Genomic DNA, 18,903 nt, shown 5'->3' with positions numbered 1-18,903 from the left:
CCAAATTCCAACTGTGCAATTTTCATAACCGTTGCTGACACTCTCAGACTGGAGAAGTGACATACAGAACACACGAGTCACAAATTGGTATTCCCTGTAAACACATTGCCTCTGTCTCAGGCACTTTTTTCTTGTATCCACCATAACACTGCTAAGTTATGGCAATATTACTGATTTACATGCACAGTAGTCCACTTTCTTAAGCATTTTTTAAGTAAGTCTTTTCCATCACAAACAAGCTGACAACTGTAATAACATAGACAGCACATCAGTACGACAATATACAAAAGCTGCCTCTGAGGTGGCCGCCCCCCCCCCCCCCCCCAAGTCTTCCTAAGCTAACAGAAAATTATCTTTAAATATTTACAGGCTATGAAGGCTGGTGTTGATTACATTGCCTTCTTTGGTTTCATCCCTTTCTTTGGCCTTCTTCCTGTCCTCTCTCCCTCCAAGCTGGACTTTTCCAGCATGTCTATCATCGCAGGCAGCACCACTGTCTCTGGGTATCCTGCAGTGCTGCTAATTATGGCTGTGAGCCAGACGACAGCTACCAAAAAGAATGCCCCTCACAGCTTCTGGAAGCTACAACTTCCTCTCTGAACTGAGATCTCATTTCTTGCATTCAACAGAATTGACTCACCTGTCCTGCCTCAGAAGGCCGTGCAACACTCCCAGAACATGGAAGTATTAGGACAGTGCATCTTCTCCCATGTTTCATTGTCAAGCTTTGAGTCACTACAGCAGTTGTTACACAAATGGCTTGGATAGACCTTGCACGGCCTTACACAGTGCTTGACCTTCTAGTTAGGAAGGCAACTATTTGCTTCCATGCTGACAGTTAGCTTAGTAATTGCATCTATGGTGACAAGAGACTGTTTGGCTTTTAACATGGCATGCACAGAAAACTACTCTGGAGTGTATGTTCACAGGACACTGAATTTTGCTGGTTATACCAGGGTAGGCAACACCGTACCATTGTCACAGCATGACAATGCAAAGCCTAATACACTCCCAGATGGGAGACTTAAATGCCAGTAAGTACCACAAATGCACTAGCATTATGAAAATGTCCCCTGAAGAGCCTTCAGTCAGTAAAAGCTCTGCAAAACACTTGAAAAAAAAAAATTCCATTTTTCCACTCTGAGTTTTCTAGTGTTTACAGGGTCTCTCTTATCATGCAGTGGGTACCACTATATCTATCTTGATAAAGTCTGCTGCTTCACTAGCAGAAAAGATGATTTCCTGAAACTTTGCTTTATTTACAACATGCCTTGGAAAGCTGATGTCGACCTTTGGTTTATGTTCTAATTATTTAGCCAGAAAAGATAACATTCATCCTGTGAGGAGACCAGAGGTGGAAAGAAATCACATAAGGCTTTTTAAGTCATCTTCTTTCATCTCCAGTGTTCATAATGCCAAGTTAAAATGCGAAGATTAAACAGTTAATGTACCAAAACTTTTTAGTAACAGTTGGACATATATTTGGGGTAGAAGCTAGCATGGTTTACAAGCTGTGTGTATTTGTGTGTATAACTACCTCTATATAGGAGCAAAAGAGAGTATTCATAATTCTACCCCGTCTGTTATTCTCAAAATATTAAAATTGTATTTTAATAAATACATAATACGGAAAACAATAAAAACCATTCCTCTTTTACTCCCATTCTTCAAATAATTTATGTATTAAAACTGGTTGGGATACACAAAGAGAATTTTTTTTAGTGACTTCAGTCTAGGTTTAAGTCTCTCCAAGTCTTCTCCTCACCAGATTTCAATAAATACAATTCCTATTCTTTTAACTTTGGAACAGTTGTTTTTACTGTACTAACTTTCTCAACTAACATGAGGTATAGGTTAGCATACATCTCCTTGGTGAGGAAGGGGAGGAGAGAGGAGAGGACTTAAGTGAACTGAAAACACATTTTGCTCATGACAGTTCCTGCTTCTTTCCGATCCTTAAAGATGGCCGCTTTTTTCTTGACTCTCATGAATCAACTTTTATCTTCTTTGTGTCCCACAGGAAACTTTACAGTACTTGGCAGTGGCGACAGGAGCTGCCTTCTAAGCAATATCAGGTTGAATTTCAAACAAGTTTTCTTCTTATTTGCCTGTCTATATTGGGAGATGGCACCAAATAAATGCTACCTCCCCCCCAACTACGTTATGTCGCATGAATGCTGGTCTTCCTGTATTTTGAAAAACGTGACAGTGAAAACAAAGGAAATTGAGATCTCATGATGCCTTGTACATACCAAGGACTGTTTTGGGAAAGATGGCAGGAGGGAGGAAGAAGGAAAGGCAAGCTCGCTTTCTCTTCCTCTCTGAAGCAACTAATCTTGATACAACCATGTGTGATAAGACATTTATTTTGCAACTAACAAATTGAACCAAACATGATCAAGCTAGCTACAAAAAAGGCCACAGAGAAACTCACAAGGACATTTGAACTCGCCTGAAGAGATTCATTTCCCCCCCCGCGGGCCATTTTAAAAACAGAAATAGTTTGTGGATCTGCTTCTAAAAACACACATTCAAATGGGCAAGAACAATTACCATTGGTGAAATGCAGCATTGTTAAAAAAAAAAACACACACAGTGATTACATACCTGACAATATCCTACTGCTTTATTATGATGCCCATATGCTACCAATACGTTGTAGAGTGTATGCTGCAAACAGGGATCAGCAGTTTTGCGGAATTTTACATTATCTGGAAATGTTCTGTTCATGTCTAGACAAAAGGAAGAAAGACCAAAATTAACAGCCATTCCCTCCTTCACATTCCAAACAAACTTTTACAGCTCTTCTGAAGTACAACTGAAACTTCACTATGGTTCACTAAACTGTAGTTTTGGTGGATGAATTTTAAGAAACAGCTTTACCTCCATTTTGGCTAAAAGACCATCTGCATTCAAGGATAATCTATTCCTAGAAAGGTTAATCCTATTAGCGTACATAAATCAATTTCAAGCAGGACTAAAGAAATTCTCCAGCAGACTGGACTCTCTCAATGTCTGACTCCAAAGGCTTAAATGAAAGTGAACCAGACATTTAGACTGACAGAAACAACACATAACAAATTTAGCCAAGTGGCATGAAATGAGCTGCGCCTCTAGGAAAGCATATTCTCATAACAAATCAGATGAACTTCCAATTGACTTATTCAGTGAACTTCTACCGAACAGTCCCAAAAGGCTAAGAAAAAAAAAAGTCCTGTTTCTGCAGCTGGTGACTTCCACTTAAAACCACCTTTTTAAAGTTTTTTTAAGTTTCTCCGTGATGTGACCGTGAGAAAAGTTGCTTCTTCATTGGTGCAAGATCACCGAGAAGGAGAGTCATTTTTGATATCCAAGCAGCAGAGCACATCCCACATGCTTCAAGCTCAATCCTAAACCAAGTAAGGACTATGCAATTACTGACACTTCAAAACATTCATTTCTTCCAGACCAAACATGAATAGTACGACTCATCTCTCCTTACAAAGGTCTAAAATTTAGACACACAAGTTTGAGCTAGTCACCCAAAACTCCTTTTAGTTGTTGGAAAGCAACAGGCAGAGTTAATTTTTGGCCTGCTTCACTCTTTATAGAGGAAACCCAAGGTCACTAATCCAGACTTGTGCATTTGATTTTTAGACATTTAAGTTGGGGAGAAAAATCCTATTCAAAAGTAACTTTGAAGATTTTTCAAAACACAAGACTTAGTAATAAAATATGAATAGTTGTTTTGGTTATATTTAACAACAACAAAAAATTGGGTTAAAGTTATAAAATAAAAATAAAAATTCAGTAACAGCACTACTGTACAGATATCTATGTCCTAAGAGTTATCACTTCTTATCAGCCTTTTCCTGCATAAAGGAAGAAGTCTGTTACAGCTTTGACACAAAGTTGAGCTGTAAGCAACCAAAGGAAGAAAGCTCCCCAAAATCACGAGTAGTGCAATGGAAGTCACGAGCATTAAAAAGTTATCGCACTAATCACTATTTCTTCCTTTTGAACAAATCGTTTACAGAAATGGGAAGGCGGAGAAATATTTCACTTCACCTCCCATATGACTGAAAAGAAAAAGAAACAAGGAAAAAGACAATTTTTAAAAGGACTTGAGCAACAGCCAGTCATAGAATAAACAAACTTGTTTTGTTTCTTCTTGGTAGGAAGAGCAGCATAGTATTTGCATAATCGAAATTTTTTGTTTATTAAAGTATATGCTGGATGTTACAGAAAAGATTAATGCTGACATTTCAGTTATGGCTCTTCCCCTCAGCTCTGCAGAACAAGGGTGAGGGGGGAGTACGAAAAGTCCATTGCATACAGAGCAGAGACTACTCAAACTGAACTCACCTTTAATTTCACAACCTGAGGAAGGCCTGCAGTTGAGAGAATCAGCTCCACTTTGCTTTCTGATTGCAGAGCATGTTTTCCCCGCAAGGACTGGGGGAAGTCTTCCCTAATTTTATGAAGGATTTAAAACTTTTCTTTATATTTACTAACAGCATTTTAGCTTGGGGAGAGGGGACTGGGACAAAAACAAGATACAAGAGCTAGAAGTCTTTACCCTTAATAGAAGATATGGGGTATGGTTTCACAGGACTCCTTGTGCCAGATTATTATCTTGAGCGCACCAAGAGCAGGGGGTCCCGCTTCCTCTCCATCCTCCCCTTTCTGCTCCATTCGCATGCTCTCCCTCTTCCTCCAGCTCTGAGGCTGCTCTGACTGCAAGGTGAGGGAAGTCAACCCGCTCCCCAAGCGCACACAAACTGGTATGTTTTACCGTACTACAAGAAGACTGCCAGAGATGACTTGAGGCAAATGGCAGGAGCAGGCGAGAGCTGTTCATTTGGCTTGAGCACTTACCCGCACTTCACTACACCTGTCCCAGAGGAGACGTCCGAACACCTCCTTCTCCCACTCCATGAAGCCCACCCTCTGACCTGCTATCCATTAACCTACTTCATTCTTGGTAGTCATTAGTGTCCAAAGAAACACAGCCTGAAACTAGTCCAGTTTGGGGAAAAAAAACATCAGAATTGTTTTCAAGCAGGGAAATGAACATAGAACTTTATACTGCTAGATAAACCCCAAAACTACTACCATCTTGTGGCTGTGTGCAGATCTGCTGGCTATAACCAAACTAGGTATAGGAGCATGGGACCAGGAAGAAGGCCACAAAGAAAAGACTAGCTACTCCTTTGCAGTAAACTCAGATTAAATCCCAATAGCATTTTTTTAGATGATCTTTCAGTGCTGTGAGGTGGCAGTATTATGCTGCTGTGAAACAAAACCAACAGCTTTCCTTTCCTGTTGATTTATCTCTGTGCAGCAACCATGAGAAGACCACTGGCTTGGTTCTTCCCTTTCATGGGTCTGCAGTATTTCTACCTCCCATTCAGTAATACAAACATAGGCAGAAAGCCACATTAGCCTCAGTTTATAAAACAGACATCTATTTTGGTACCTGGAATCACAATTGTTGATGCTATTTCTGGAGCAAAGAGATTTAAAAGTGCAGTCAAGAAAACAAATACTTTTGTACCAGTCTTGTGCTTTTCACATTTAGGGTACTTCAAAAGTCAGGCACCTACAAGTCAACCTTCATCTTGCTATCTCATCCTTTCTGTTCTTACCTTCCCTTCATATCCAGGTGCTTCCCACTCCCAGACACAGTGCCCAGTAAGTTACACAAGTACTTTTATAACTAACATCCTCTACTCCACTTACAGTCACTTCTTGGCTACTGCTACATCTGTAACTTGCATCTGATCTGAACAGCTTTCAGTCAGGTCATTTTTTTTTTTTTTTAACTTAGTAAAGAACAGACAAAAATTCACCTCAACTGCCAACCAACTACAAGCATTCAAGAACTCCACTGCAAACCTCCAGAATAATGAGGTTAGGTTATCAGTTACAACTTGTAAAAAATAATATACTTAAAGGGTATTTTAAATTTGTTATAACTGGATATTTAGGACTCATCTTCAAGCTTTTTCCCTGCAATACCTGGAACGAGAAATTATTTTGGAGGTTTGGGGGTTTTTTTTGTTTTGTTTTTTTTAAGTTAAGGTCAAGTTTGCTAGCAACTAAAACCAGAGAAACTGAGCCTGACACTCTCCACTACCAGCACCAAGTAACAGTTCTTGCTTGCAGCAATCAAGAAAGCAAACAGGGTTAGGGTTTCCTACGAAAGAACAATAATGCCACTGTATAAATCTGAGAAGCACCCACATAAATTCTAGTCCCCTTCATCTCCAAAAGGTGACATCAGAATTGGAGAAGAACTGCAGAAGAGAATGGCAACAAAGATCATCACAGGTATGAAATGGCTACCATACATAGTATAAAACAAGGCGGATTAGAGCTCCTTAGTTTGGAGGGAGATGTTTATGAGCAAGACAGCACAAATCTGCAAAATCATGAGCAAGGTAAATGACGTGAAAAAGGAGCAACCAGAGTTTTCTTGTGAATTTTTTCCCCATCCAGTGTTATTAACTACAAACATGTGGCATATGACTCAGGAACTCCCCAAACCACAGATAACTGGAGACTAGGAAAAACATTCTGAGGAGGTATCACTACACACTTTACTCCTCCAGTTCTTCCTTTAGCTGTTCCGGTAGACAGAAGGCCAGATGAGGTAGCCATTTGGATATGACCTGATATGGCTTCTCTTACAGAGAGCCAGAAGAGCTGACACTGCTGTTCCCCTTGCTCTTGCACGGTTAAATGCCCTAAACGCACGTGAAAATTCCCAACCTTCACTAATAGTTTAACCCCATTCAGCTTATTAGTGCTTTGATAGTAGAATATTCACTGTCTCCAGTGAAGTGGCAATGGCTGTTGTTTGAATTACTTTTCTGAACCCATCATAAACTAAACTAAGATCCTGCAACTACTATCCAATCCACGCAGTCAGATCCTGATGCCAGCAGTCACGCAGTGCAGCACAGGCTCAGGGGTCTGACTGATAAATACCAGACCCTGGCTTTCACAGCACCTACAACTCCTCCTCATGAAACGCAAGAGTGGAAACGTGGATATTGGCTGCATGCGAGAGGACTTGCAGACACAGACACACTTACTCCGAAATTCAATGGCCTGGCCTAAGGGGGGCTTACTGCTAGGAAGCTACATCAACTTAGACCCCAGCCTTTCTGTAACCAGCACGTAGCCTTTGCATTAGGAGGACAGACACATTTTATCCTGCCAACATCGTTTGTCCTACTAAACTTTACTATAATAGGGCATGAACAACAAAGCTCAGTAGGAATGCATGCCCTTCTAAATGCGTACGTAAACTAAGCCATGAAAGTTTCCATCAAAATTTAGAGACCTGCGTTCTTTAAGCTCTTATTTTTATGTTTAGAGTAAGAAGCCTGCTCTCTCCTACATTTCTCTTTAAAAAAGTATCTTCAAACAGCAAATATCATATAAAACAAAGTCAGCAATAAAGCCCATCAGTTAAGAATCAGCAAGTTAAAGGGCAAAAATGGTAAAAGGGCAGTTTAGATTTATTTAGCTGAAAGACTTTTACTGCTGTTATTAATCAGATTTTTCTTTAAAGATTAGACCATTTCTCTATACAGTCTCCCTGCACTTTTTAACCTGATTATATCCCATTAAAGACATTCCCATATTGAAAATAAGTTCCAAACATACGTGAAAATTGTTTGGAGCTTCTGGCCATGCAAAAGAAACAGGACATATTGGCTTTTACACATATTTTAAATTGAATTTGAAATAAAGTCTTTGGTTGGCCTTGTCCTCCTGCCCCTCCCCCTGAAAAGAAAAAAAAAAAAAGCGTGGTTGCTGTTCTCTTGTTTTTAAACTGCAGCATTGTCCTGGGCTATAACTTTACAGCTAGACTGCAGGACTAAACACAGCACAATTGCCTGAAAAATTTGGAAACTGCAGACATGAAAAGTGAACAGCAGCAAGGTTCCACATCTTAGTCTATTGTTAAAAACAGCTACAGTGATGGGACAGCAACACAGGCAGAAACAAACTGAATGTCAAACAACAACTCACACTGAAGCAGTCCTCAGCTAAAGCCCGCTATAAAATTTGCACTATCAACAGGAGCACTAAGTTTATTAAACACAAAGTTTCCATTCACCTTAAGTACTTTGCTCCTTCGGTCCCTCGTACTTCACATTGTTTCTTCCATCCTGAAGGGAAATCTATCACTCTGGAGGCCGCGGTCCTCTTTTTATTTTTTTTTCCTCCAATAAAACCCTCCAACCCTTTTTTTTTTTTTTATCCCTTCTCTCACTTGCTCCTTGTTAGTTTTCTCTTCTGCAGTTTTCCAACCGATGCAATAGCTCTTCCAAAACTTTATTTCCTCCATAATTCACAAATAGATTTTTATCGTCTTCCATTATTTTCCCTCCCCCACAGAAATATTTTTATTTCATGGTATAACCTGTATGAAAAGCCACCTACTGTCATGATATGACCCTTCATGTCATTGTCTAGTACTGGAAAAGAAATTGTTTGCAACTCCCTTTTACAGCAATTGTACCCCAACTGAATACAGTTTGATCCTTCTCCAGGCCCTTACCAAGGCTGGCTTTGGAAAGTCATCTTAGTAGCTCCCTCTGTATTCACAGTTAGAGCTCTACCGTTTCTAGTCCTGAGCAGGATATGAGCCTGAAGATTTCTGGCTAGTCTTCATATTCGTAGGAACATGGAAGTTTATGCTCCAAAATGCCTTACTAAGGCGTGTAGTCCCAAAAGTCCACAGTGCTGCTGCTGCTGTTGCGGGGAGAGGCGGAGGAGAAACTCAGCATAAACCAAGAAGCGTTCAGATGGTTATCCAACTCGAATAAACATCCATAAAGCCTCAACTTCAACTACCTGGCTTTTTCAAGAGGAAAAAGATGACAACTACACCTGCCATTCTAACAAAACCACCTCAGCATTGTGCTTGTCCAGAGTACAGCCCAACCTCTTGACTCATTAATTGGGCAATTCAGCCAGTATCAGCTTGTTTACAAAAGCTCTGCTGCAGTGGAGCCGCAGGTTGAAAAGTTTCAGGACAAATACCAGTTACATCAAACTTCTACTTGCTTGTCCTCCCCTACTGCCTCTTTTAAACACCCAGTGGGCCAGTCAGAGGTCTGGTTGCCCTAATACCCTGTCACCAATATCGGCCACTGATCAATGTTCACAGATAGCACATATGAAACTGGATTAGTAGAGGAAGGGTATTTCTCCTCCTACACTTCCCTTCTTTCAGGGATTTACATTTAGTGTTTAGGATTTCATGCATCAGGTGGATTTCCCCACCCCTCAGTTTGTCAAATTCCTTTTTAAACCAGTTCGTACTTCTAGCCTCAGCAGCACCCTCCAGTAACAAGTGCCACAATTCAGTGATGTGCTCTTCTAAACCTGCAGCAAATTTTATTCAGTGTCCTTGGTTCTTATGTTACAAGAAACAAATAACAATTGCTCCCCACCCACCCTCTCTACACCATTTATAATTCATATAGCTTTATCAGCAGCTTTTTCTCAGCAGTCTTTTTCCTCAAGCTGAAATCCTAGCATACTTCACCTGCCTCATACGAACACTGTACCACATCTTCAACCATCCCTGCTGCTCTTCCAGTGCCCTACTGGGACAGAAGTAAGCAGAAACAGACCCAAGGGCAGGTTACAAAGTTGTAACTCTTCAGTCACTTAGGAGACAACATAATGTTTTCTAGTTTGTTCTCTGTTCCTTCCCAAATAATTTCTAATCTTCCTTAATGCTTTTGACCACATGATGAACCTGGGAAGATCTGTGCTGTTAAAGAACTTATACTATTCTAATTTACATGTTAATTCAGCACTTAAACCACTACTACAGAAATGTAAGTTTTCCATGACATAAACATTAGAGATCAAGTTAAGGACATAGGATGGATAAACAGTGCTATCAAGGCAATAACCTGTTTTGATTGCTTCAACCAGCTTGTCATTCTTCTCTCCTTCAAGCAGTCTGTGGTAATATCCAGGGTTTTGTTCCATGTTGGTTTGGGCCCCACTCACAATCATCCAGATCAATGCACGGTGTTCATTGGGGATGCCTTTCCTGATATATCTCTTCACTGCAAAACAAGAAGTTTGGTGTTTTGTTTTTTAAATAAATAAAAAAATCCAGCTGTACTTTTCTTTTGGAAATGAGCAACAGAAAGTTCAGAAGTCACAGGAAAACTCTTGACTAGAGACTATTTTCTCTCCAATGCTACCATTTAGGATAAGCATTTCCTTCTCAGCTACACAGTATATTTTAAATTCACTCCTATGTTCTTGCCACTCAGACTCCCCACACAGATCTCCAGACCAAAGCCTTCCTCCCTCCTCTGTTCCCCCATTAGGATTTTGAATCGTTTCCTCTTCTTCCCGCCTTTCTGAATGGAGACATGAACAACAAAGTTTCCCCTTAATCTTTGTCCTTTTTCATTCAGATGAGCTTCCTTCCCTACATTACCAATGACATGATAACCCTTTCCGTTTGCTTGGTTATGCTCTAGCATAAATGGCTATGTTAACATAACCCGAGGATTTCAGCTTAGCACCTAACCACTGAAATCATAGCAAACGCTGAGAAATATGAAATATGTAGCTACTGTCTAAATGAGCCTCTGGAAGAACTGGAGAAGTGAGCAAGCAGCAGATGATTTTTCCTAGAATAACCGGGGAAGTCTTTTCAAATCTAAAGTAGCTCTTATCTCCTGCATCATATTCATCATCAGGGCGTGCTTTGGGGTTTTTTTTTTAAGCAGATGATTCAGTGCAAATAACTAGGAGGCAAGACTGCAGGAAGAAGCATCAGGCTAATGACAGCCAAAGCAGCTTCCTCCTGGGAATGGTATGAAAAATATTAATAAGGAGCCAATGCTGCTCATTGGTACATAATCCTAAATCAGCATTACCCCTTCTGATCCAAAAAGACAGCCAAATATTTGAGATCCTTCTGCTTTTTCCAGGGAGAAGAAACTGACAAAGGAACCAGACATTTCTTACTAAATGAATGAGACTGTATCAACTAGAGTATCAGCTTCTCCTCCCTAAATTCTATGGGACTCAAATGAGAGTGGGGATTTTTATTCTGCCCACACACACACACATTACCTGATCATTACCTGATCTGGTTTTATCCAATCACAAAGATCTGTAACTCAAGAAAAATGTTGCCTGAATGAAAGGCCTTAAAAACAGCAGAGTGAAACAAGGTTTTACAACAACTCGGCCAGCCACCTTCTAAATACATTCCACCTAATTGCAGCTGCCTATCCTTTAGGAGCCAAAGCTGTTTTCCCAGTGTCAACAGAGAGATCCGTGCATCTCTAACAGGCATTTCACCCACCTAAAATCTGGTACTTTCTCTCACAGAAACATTCCTACCCTCAACATTTGCAATAAATGTTCCTTAACAATAAACTTAACAATAAATGTTCCTTAACAATAAACTTAACAATAAATGTTCCTTAACAATAAACTTCCTACCCTGAAGACCAGGTGTTTTTGTTTAGCTTTTCGATGAGGATTTATACTATGGGTTACAGTCTCTACTGTTCTAGTTGTAAAGTAACTTCAACTACAACCTTCTTTTAGACAGACTGGAAATAATTTACTTGTTTCTATGGTTGTTTAATAATCCCCGCTTCATCTTTTTTAGAAGACTTTGAACTCTAATGCTCAAGAAATCCTATAGATGGACATAGCAAATGCAGGAATGAATATGAGGAACCAGTCCCACTTAGGTCAACAAGAAGAGACATTCGGATGAGTCTGCGATTGTCTCCAGAAGCAAACTTACTGGCTAAATTACTGTATTATCATATTCTAACATATAATTCCAGTGGTATTTTTTTCTGGAACAACTGTCAATTCTGAAAGCATAGCCAACATCCACATCCAGCAACACACATTAAATTCAAGAGAAGCAGCGATAAGCCTTTGACACTGGCACAAGGGGAAAGCAGCCCTGCAGCACACCATACACTCATTCCTCAGTGACATCGTTCTCATGGTAATAGACAGCCAGAGGCTTGTATCGCCCCAAGTGACTACCTACCCCAGCTCCCCCACTCCTTGAGGAATAGAAAAGCCCTTTACATGGTGCTTTTCTTCCTCACACCATTATCATACTTGCCAGGGTCTGCAAACTGGCATACAGAAGCAGCAAAGTAGTTTTGAAAATAAGGATAGTTGCAATTTAATATGGTTTTTTATATATACGTATTATTTATATATGTCATATTCTACACATTAAATTATATTGGTTTATACAAATAGGTATTTATTTTGTTTTCTGTTGGCCCTCTTCCACATTATCCTCAGGAACTAAAAAGCCCACAACAACAGCCCACACTGCAGAGTATCCTCCCACTGTAACACTGAAGAAGCTTTCACAGATGAAGCCGCATTGTGCATGTGTCTCCAATCACACATCTGACTCCAGTTGTAAACCAGGGGCTTGATCTCAAAAGTAACACTGCTAAATACCACCAAGCCCTGAGTATCCACGTGCAGAATCACTCCCAGGACAACCACAGTGTACACGACACAGCCTAAGCTTTAAAACATGCATAGTAAAGAAATATCTTTATGTGAAATTTTTGCCTCTGTTCATAAACAAAATATGAAACGTCAATTTTTAAGCAAAAAAAATTAGTCTTAATTCCATTACCTCTGACACCCAGTGCCAGTTTCTGCAGGTTTAGAGTCACACTTACTAATATGTTTTTCTTGTTACAAGAAAAAACAGCTACATGATAGGGTAGCAGTCTAGAAGTGCTGATAAATACCCAAAGTAACTTCAAGAGAAAAATATGCAGAAAATAACATTTTCCAATACTGTGCACTACTTATAGTAACAAGATTTAAAAATAAGTAAATCACTTTAAACCTGCCTGTCCTTGTTTAATGGTAGAGTACGAGAATTTTGGAGGTTTTTGCTTCTAGATAAAGTTGTACTTACCTCCCCCCCCCCCATTGTTTCACTCTACACCATAGACTACATTTATGTAGGAAAACCCCATTTAAAAACAAAAAATATCTCATCTAAAATATTAGCAGAGTGTGATTTTGAGAAGCATCTGCACTTTTCAGTTACTTTCTCAGTTACTAACAATTACTGTTGAATGCTGAGGAAACTAACTTGGACCCTAGAGGAAAAAGTCTACAAAAGAGCTGAAAACAGCATACAACAAGGAATTGAAAGTTTTATTTTATGAATACATCATAGAAGAAACAAAGCAGTTCTGTGCTGTAAATGTTCGAGTTACAGTCAATCATGAAACATAAGATGTTCCTTCCTTCCTCCAACCCCTGGGCTGGAACAGAAGTGCTCTTGTTATAACCACTGTTTAGTACCATTACTTTCACCTTTCACTGTATTGGCCTCAAAGACTAGAAAGCACCTTCTGCTACTGGTCAGTTTTGACTAATCCACTTACAGCCAAATTCTTTTACATGGTACGCTTTTGGTCAGAATTAAGCTACTGTGGGCAATTATGTCAGGCAGTTTGTTGCCTGCCTGTAAACAAGCCAGAGCGGAAACCTGCCTTTTGGTCCCATAAAGATAGCAGCTTGTCGTGGTTTAACCCCAGCCGGCAACTCAGCACCACACAGCTGCTCACTCACTCCACCCCTGGTGGGATGGGGGAGAGAGTCGGAAGAGTAAAAATGAGAAAACTTGTTGATTGAGACAAAGGCGGTTTAATAGGTAAAGCCAAAGCCACGCACACAAGCAAAGCAAAACCAGGAATTCACTCACTGCTTCCCATCGGCAGGCAGGTGTTCAGCCACCTCCAGGACAGCAGGGCTCCATCATGTGTAACGGTTACTTGGGAAGACAAACGCCATCACTCTGAATGCCCCCCCCCCTTCCTTCTTCTTCCCCCAGCTTTATATGCTGAGCATGACATCATATGGTGTGGAATATCCCTTTGGTCAGCTGGGGTCAGCTGTCCCGGCTGTGTCCCCTCCCAACTCCTTGTGCACCCCCAGCCTACTCGGTGGTGGGGTGGGGTGGGGAGCAGAAAAGGCCTTGACTCTGTGTAAGCCCTGCTCAGCAGTAAGGAAAACATCCCTGTGTTATCAACACTGGTTCCAGCACAAATCCAAAACATAGCCCCATACTAGCTACTGTGAAGAAAATTAACTCTACCCCAGCCAAAACCAGCACACAGCTGAACGGAGAAATAAAAAATTAAGAGGATCTCAGTAGTGGTTGAGAGAGAGAGGAGGCAAGTGACTGAACACTGACTGAAAATTCATTCACATGTGCAGCGGAGACAGTGAAGATAACAAGGGTAGAGGGTGAAAGAAAATACCAGAAAATAACAAAAAGGAAGAGACTGGAGAATGAGCAAAAGGAACCGTCAGCCAAAATTCCCATGACCTGGCCTGCCGGAAGGCTGTAATCCAGAGCAACAGGATACACTGCTTAATTACCGTTGTTAAAGTGTAGTCTAATTATTTTTCTTTACAGTAGAGCAGAATTATATACATACATACCACCCTGGATGTGAGGCAAACACAGTAGCATGTGAACATGCCACATTTCCAAACTGGAAAATTACCACAAGTCATCACTTCTTCCTGTTCACCCGGACAGGAATTATGAGCTTCTCTATGTATAAAGACAACCGGGTGCGGAGCTACTGAGATACCACACGTACAATGCCTTTCTCATCTACTCACAGCAGGATACATTTTGAAAAGGCCCCAGTAGAACTCAAAATAAGGATACGGGTTTGCAGATACAGCTATTGCGTTCGGGGGGGAAGCAGCAAATTAAATATTCTTCTCAGTTCTAGCTTATGGCCGACCTGCAGCAGAGGGGAAGTTATTCAGAACCAGCAGCCCCTAAGCAAAGCTTCAGAGCAATGAAGCGAGGTCCTAGAGGTGGGAAATTCAGTGCATCACCAGGCAGACCTTCTGCTCTCTGCCTGCCTGCAAGGAAATCACTGCAGGATCATCTTGCAGGATAAAGCACACACCTAAACAACTGCTTACATAATTCTAAGTGCATATGCCACAGACTTCAGTCTTAATACTGATATAAGAAGGGAAGTGTTTAAAAATCAGTAATTGTACAGGTTAACCTGTTGCTCTCTTCTTCTGAGGTATCAGTTGAGGATAATGAGGGAGGCTTATTGTAACAACTTTGAATTTACACTCAGATTACATTTCCTCAACATTATTTATTCCAGTCACTCTCCTTAGAATTACATATATACATGAGAATACATAGTCTACAAATCCAAGTACCTTTAGCAAAAGTTAGTAATGTCAAAGGTAATGCACCAGCCCACAAGGGCTTGCTACGGTCAAGAACCATTGCCTGTGTCCACTCAGTGGATTTATGGTATCCCATTTTTCACAAACAGTAGCCTGTTAGAGACAACTAAAACCACGTTAATGGTTACTGCCATTATGTGTCTAGTGGGGCAGCATGACCATCAATACCGAAGCCTGCTGGACAAGTTGAGAGATTCGGCCAGAGTTTTGGCTCTGAAATAAGACCAAAGGCATTCACACTGTTTGTATCACAGTAGAATTCTGTGTCTACAATGCTGGAACAGGGAACACAAGGGAAGAGAAATGTAACAAACTCACAGAAATTGCTAAAAGCTGCCACTGTCACAGTCCACACATTTTAAGAGAAGAAGGAGACGAATCAAAACCTGAGATTATTTTTCCACAACAACTAGAAGACTAAATTCTGCAGAATCTCAAAATCCTCACTAATTCAAAACACCGCACAGTTATCACTATATTCAAACTTGACACCCTAGACAAAAGCTTCTTTACATTTGGAAGAAAAAGAAGAGAGTAGAAGTAGCTAATTTCTGGTTAGCAGCATATGATCTAGCAGCTATGGCTCAAACCTACATTTTCTGTGATTCCTCAGCCTTAAAACAGACATCCGTACACCAAATACACTGTTGTACTTAAAATGTCTCACTAGTTATCATCCCATTCTTGGTGCCAAGAAAAAAAAAAAAAAAAAACACCCCGACCCCAAAACAACAAAACCACTAGAATTAGCAGTCAAAGTCTGCACCTGAAGCACAGCTCTGAACATTCAGCTATGTTACAGTCAGTGCCTGATTAACTTTTGCTTGGTTTTACTCACTTCTGCTTGGTTTTACTGACTTTTTTTTCTTTAACATGTTGATTGAGAACTCTACCCAACTCCAAAAAACTCCCAAGAGAAAGCAAGCTGAATAGCATCATTAAGAGCAAAGAGGAAAATGTAGATGCTTACACGAAAAAATAACCCAGAGAAAGAGTGGGAGGAAAACCCCCCACCCTTTAGTTTCACAGGATTCCCTGCTACCTTCTGACTCCCTCCATTTATTTCTCCCTGTCTCTCTTGCAAGATAAAACATTACTAGAGGTTTTCTTGCTTTTTGAAGTGGCCATTAACAGTTCCATCAGCATTTTATCCAATGCTGCATTAGCTCCTGCATTAATTTTACTTTCTTCACTTCGTAAGGCATTTAGCATCAGTTCTTAGTACACACCATTTTAGCTGCGAGGTGAACGTCATTTTATAAAAGGAGGATAAGGAAAGCTAGAAAATCTCTGCGATGTAAAAAAATGTCAAAGAGTCAACAACTGAGAGCACTAACATCCTGATCCCTGGGGTTCAAGACAGCGTCTTCTACATAATCTCATGTCTTTTTAAGGAGAGCACAGAGCAGCATGTGATACAACAAACAGCCGTAAAACTGCATCTTGAGGTGCCAGTGGCCACAATCTCTAGGTTACAGATACAATAAGATATTATAGCATATGCCAAAGAAGGATTACTCCTTCGCAAGCTTTAAATCAAATCAACTATCCCCCTAACAACAGCATACTTGCTTATGTATTATTACTGTTTATACTAAAACAGTAGTTTGAAGACAAAAATAGTATTTAACATTCAAAAATTCAAACTAATTTAATATGATTTATATTGGTTCCAACATAATGCACTTTTGCCTATAAATAGACATACAGCTCACCTTTTAAACTCTTCTGTATACTGTTATTCCCCTTTAGGAGCTTGGACCATTTTATTGCTCTTCTAGTGAGTACCACTAGATATCTGGAAAAGAATGCTTCATAGGATGCATAATCGAAGTCTTCTGGCCTTTCAAACCCATACGGATCAACCCTACAAAATAAAAAAGAATTCTTGTACAAATGTTTCTACATACCTACAGCTGGAAAAAAAAAAATGCAAGTATGCTTTAAATAACTCCCAGTTGCTACTTCTAAAAGCAGCTCAAAACTCCCTCTTCCCAGCAAAAACCTACTTTACAAACTGTTACACTCCATTTAGCATATCAAAGCTGTTTAAGTAAATGAATTTAAATATGCACTGTTCAGTCAGTTTTCACCACTTTTAGAAGTAAGGAGTTTTTAGAGCAAAGGATCCGTTGTGTGCAAAATTGACCCAAATTATGACCACACAGAAGTCTGGGAGGTATTTTTCTCCGTAATACAAACAGTTGAAATGTATGAAGGTATAGCACAACAGCTCAAATATGGCCTGGACTCACTTCCACACAGTTCTGCACAGAAAAATGACAACAAAAAGAACAAGTTACAAAGATTATTTTTAGAAGGGCTCATTTCTGAAGTTATCTTCATGAAAGTGTACAGTTTGGAAAAAACCACACAAATCCTTGTGTCAACCTTCTTCATATGTAGTATCAAAAATGCTTATTTTATTATCTTTAACAATTTTTCAGTGTTACATCACATCATCTCAGGCAGCACAGCACTGATGGAGCTTCAGAATTGCAAGTCTGATTCTGTTCTAGCTTGATACATCAAGTTGCCTTGCTAAACTAGATTTATGGCAACTTCCCAGGATGCTTTATACCTGGCGATTATCACTCGAGTACAGAGCACTCACAGGCTTTGTTGAAGTGAAACAGACAGAGGAGTCTGTCCACGCAGAAAAGTTTGCAAGACATACATCAAGACTTAACTTCCAAAAACACTGCCTATTTCATTCATGGAGAAGGAGTTTGCCCACGGAGGGGCTCCAGCACAGCCTTCGGTAAACTCCAGGTCACGGGATCATCACGGGTAGTAAAGCATGAATCAGAAGAGGAACATTTTAATATTCAGACCTCAAATCGGTATTACCTAATCAACACTTAGAAGGGTCACCTTTGTATTCATGTACTCAGATCTGACACAAAAACACAGGTGTAAAAAACACCAAACCCCCCTGATACAGGTTTCTCTGAAGACACAGAACGTGAGAATGCTCAAAAAATCCTAACACCTCCACGAAAACACATCTCGTGTTTATGACTGCAACTGTCCAGGCAGCAAGTACAGATTAATTTCATGCTCAACTCCATTCCTGAGGTAGAAAGGGAAAATAAAGAGTCAGGAAGTACGGTTTTAAGGAAGTTACCTTCCCTAACCTGCCTCCGGGCAGTGAAGGTTACCATTACTCCTAGGTGCCCTTACGTGAACAGCCGCATCGTTTGCCGGTCTGTGCCGGGGCTTTCCCCCAGGGAGGAGGCCTCTCCCCCCGGAGCCCCCTCGGCCATCTCCCGCCGGCCTCCGGCCGTTACCTGCGGCTGCCCCTTCATAAACCCCAGCGCTCCGGGAGGAACATTTCGCTCTCCCCGGGTTAACCGGCGCCAAATTCACCCTCCAGCCCGGCTCCTCTCTGCCCCCGCCCTTCGTGTTTCTCGGCAAGATACCAGCAAGGGGAAAAGGCTATTGTAAGGGACTACCAAAAAACCCAACTCCCTGCAAGGCGCTGGGAGTCACCGCTCCTGCTCCCGGCTCGCTCCCTCCCTCAGAGTGCTGCAGATTCACAGGAAAGTTGTAAAAGCAGTATTCTGAAACGTGACACCCCCCCCCCCCCCCCCCGGCGGGCCCAGGGGGGGG

General features: G+C 40.8%; 1 protein-coding gene across 1 annotated transcript in view; it reads right to left on the bottom strand.

Moving 5' to 3' along the window:
• Window positions 1–18,903, bottom strand: part of GRTP1 (growth hormone regulated TBC protein 1) — a 42,929-nt gene that overhangs the window by 21,060 nt on the left and 2,966 nt on the right. The window contains exons 3-5 of the mRNA XM_009326306.1: window positions 17,007–17,158; window positions 9,927–10,085; window positions 2,608–2,732 (exon numbers count right to left, since the gene is read on the bottom strand). Of these exons, the coding sequence (XP_009324581.1) occupies window positions 2,608–2,732; window positions 9,927–10,085; window positions 17,007–17,158 (436 nt within the window). The remainder of the gene's footprint in view (window positions 1–2,607; window positions 2,733–9,926; window positions 10,086–17,006; window positions 17,159–18,903) is intronic.

The sequence above is a fragment of the Pygoscelis adeliae genome, unplaced genomic scaffold, assembly GCF_000699105.1.
Source record: "Pygoscelis adeliae isolate BGI_AS28 unplaced genomic scaffold, ASM69910v1 Scaffold156, whole genome shotgun sequence".
NCBI lineage: Eukaryota > Metazoa > Chordata > Aves > Sphenisciformes > Spheniscidae > Pygoscelis > Pygoscelis adeliae.
The sequence above is the reverse complement of the archived record's forward strand: the minus strand, read 5'-3'. Positions and strand labels throughout refer to the sequence as shown.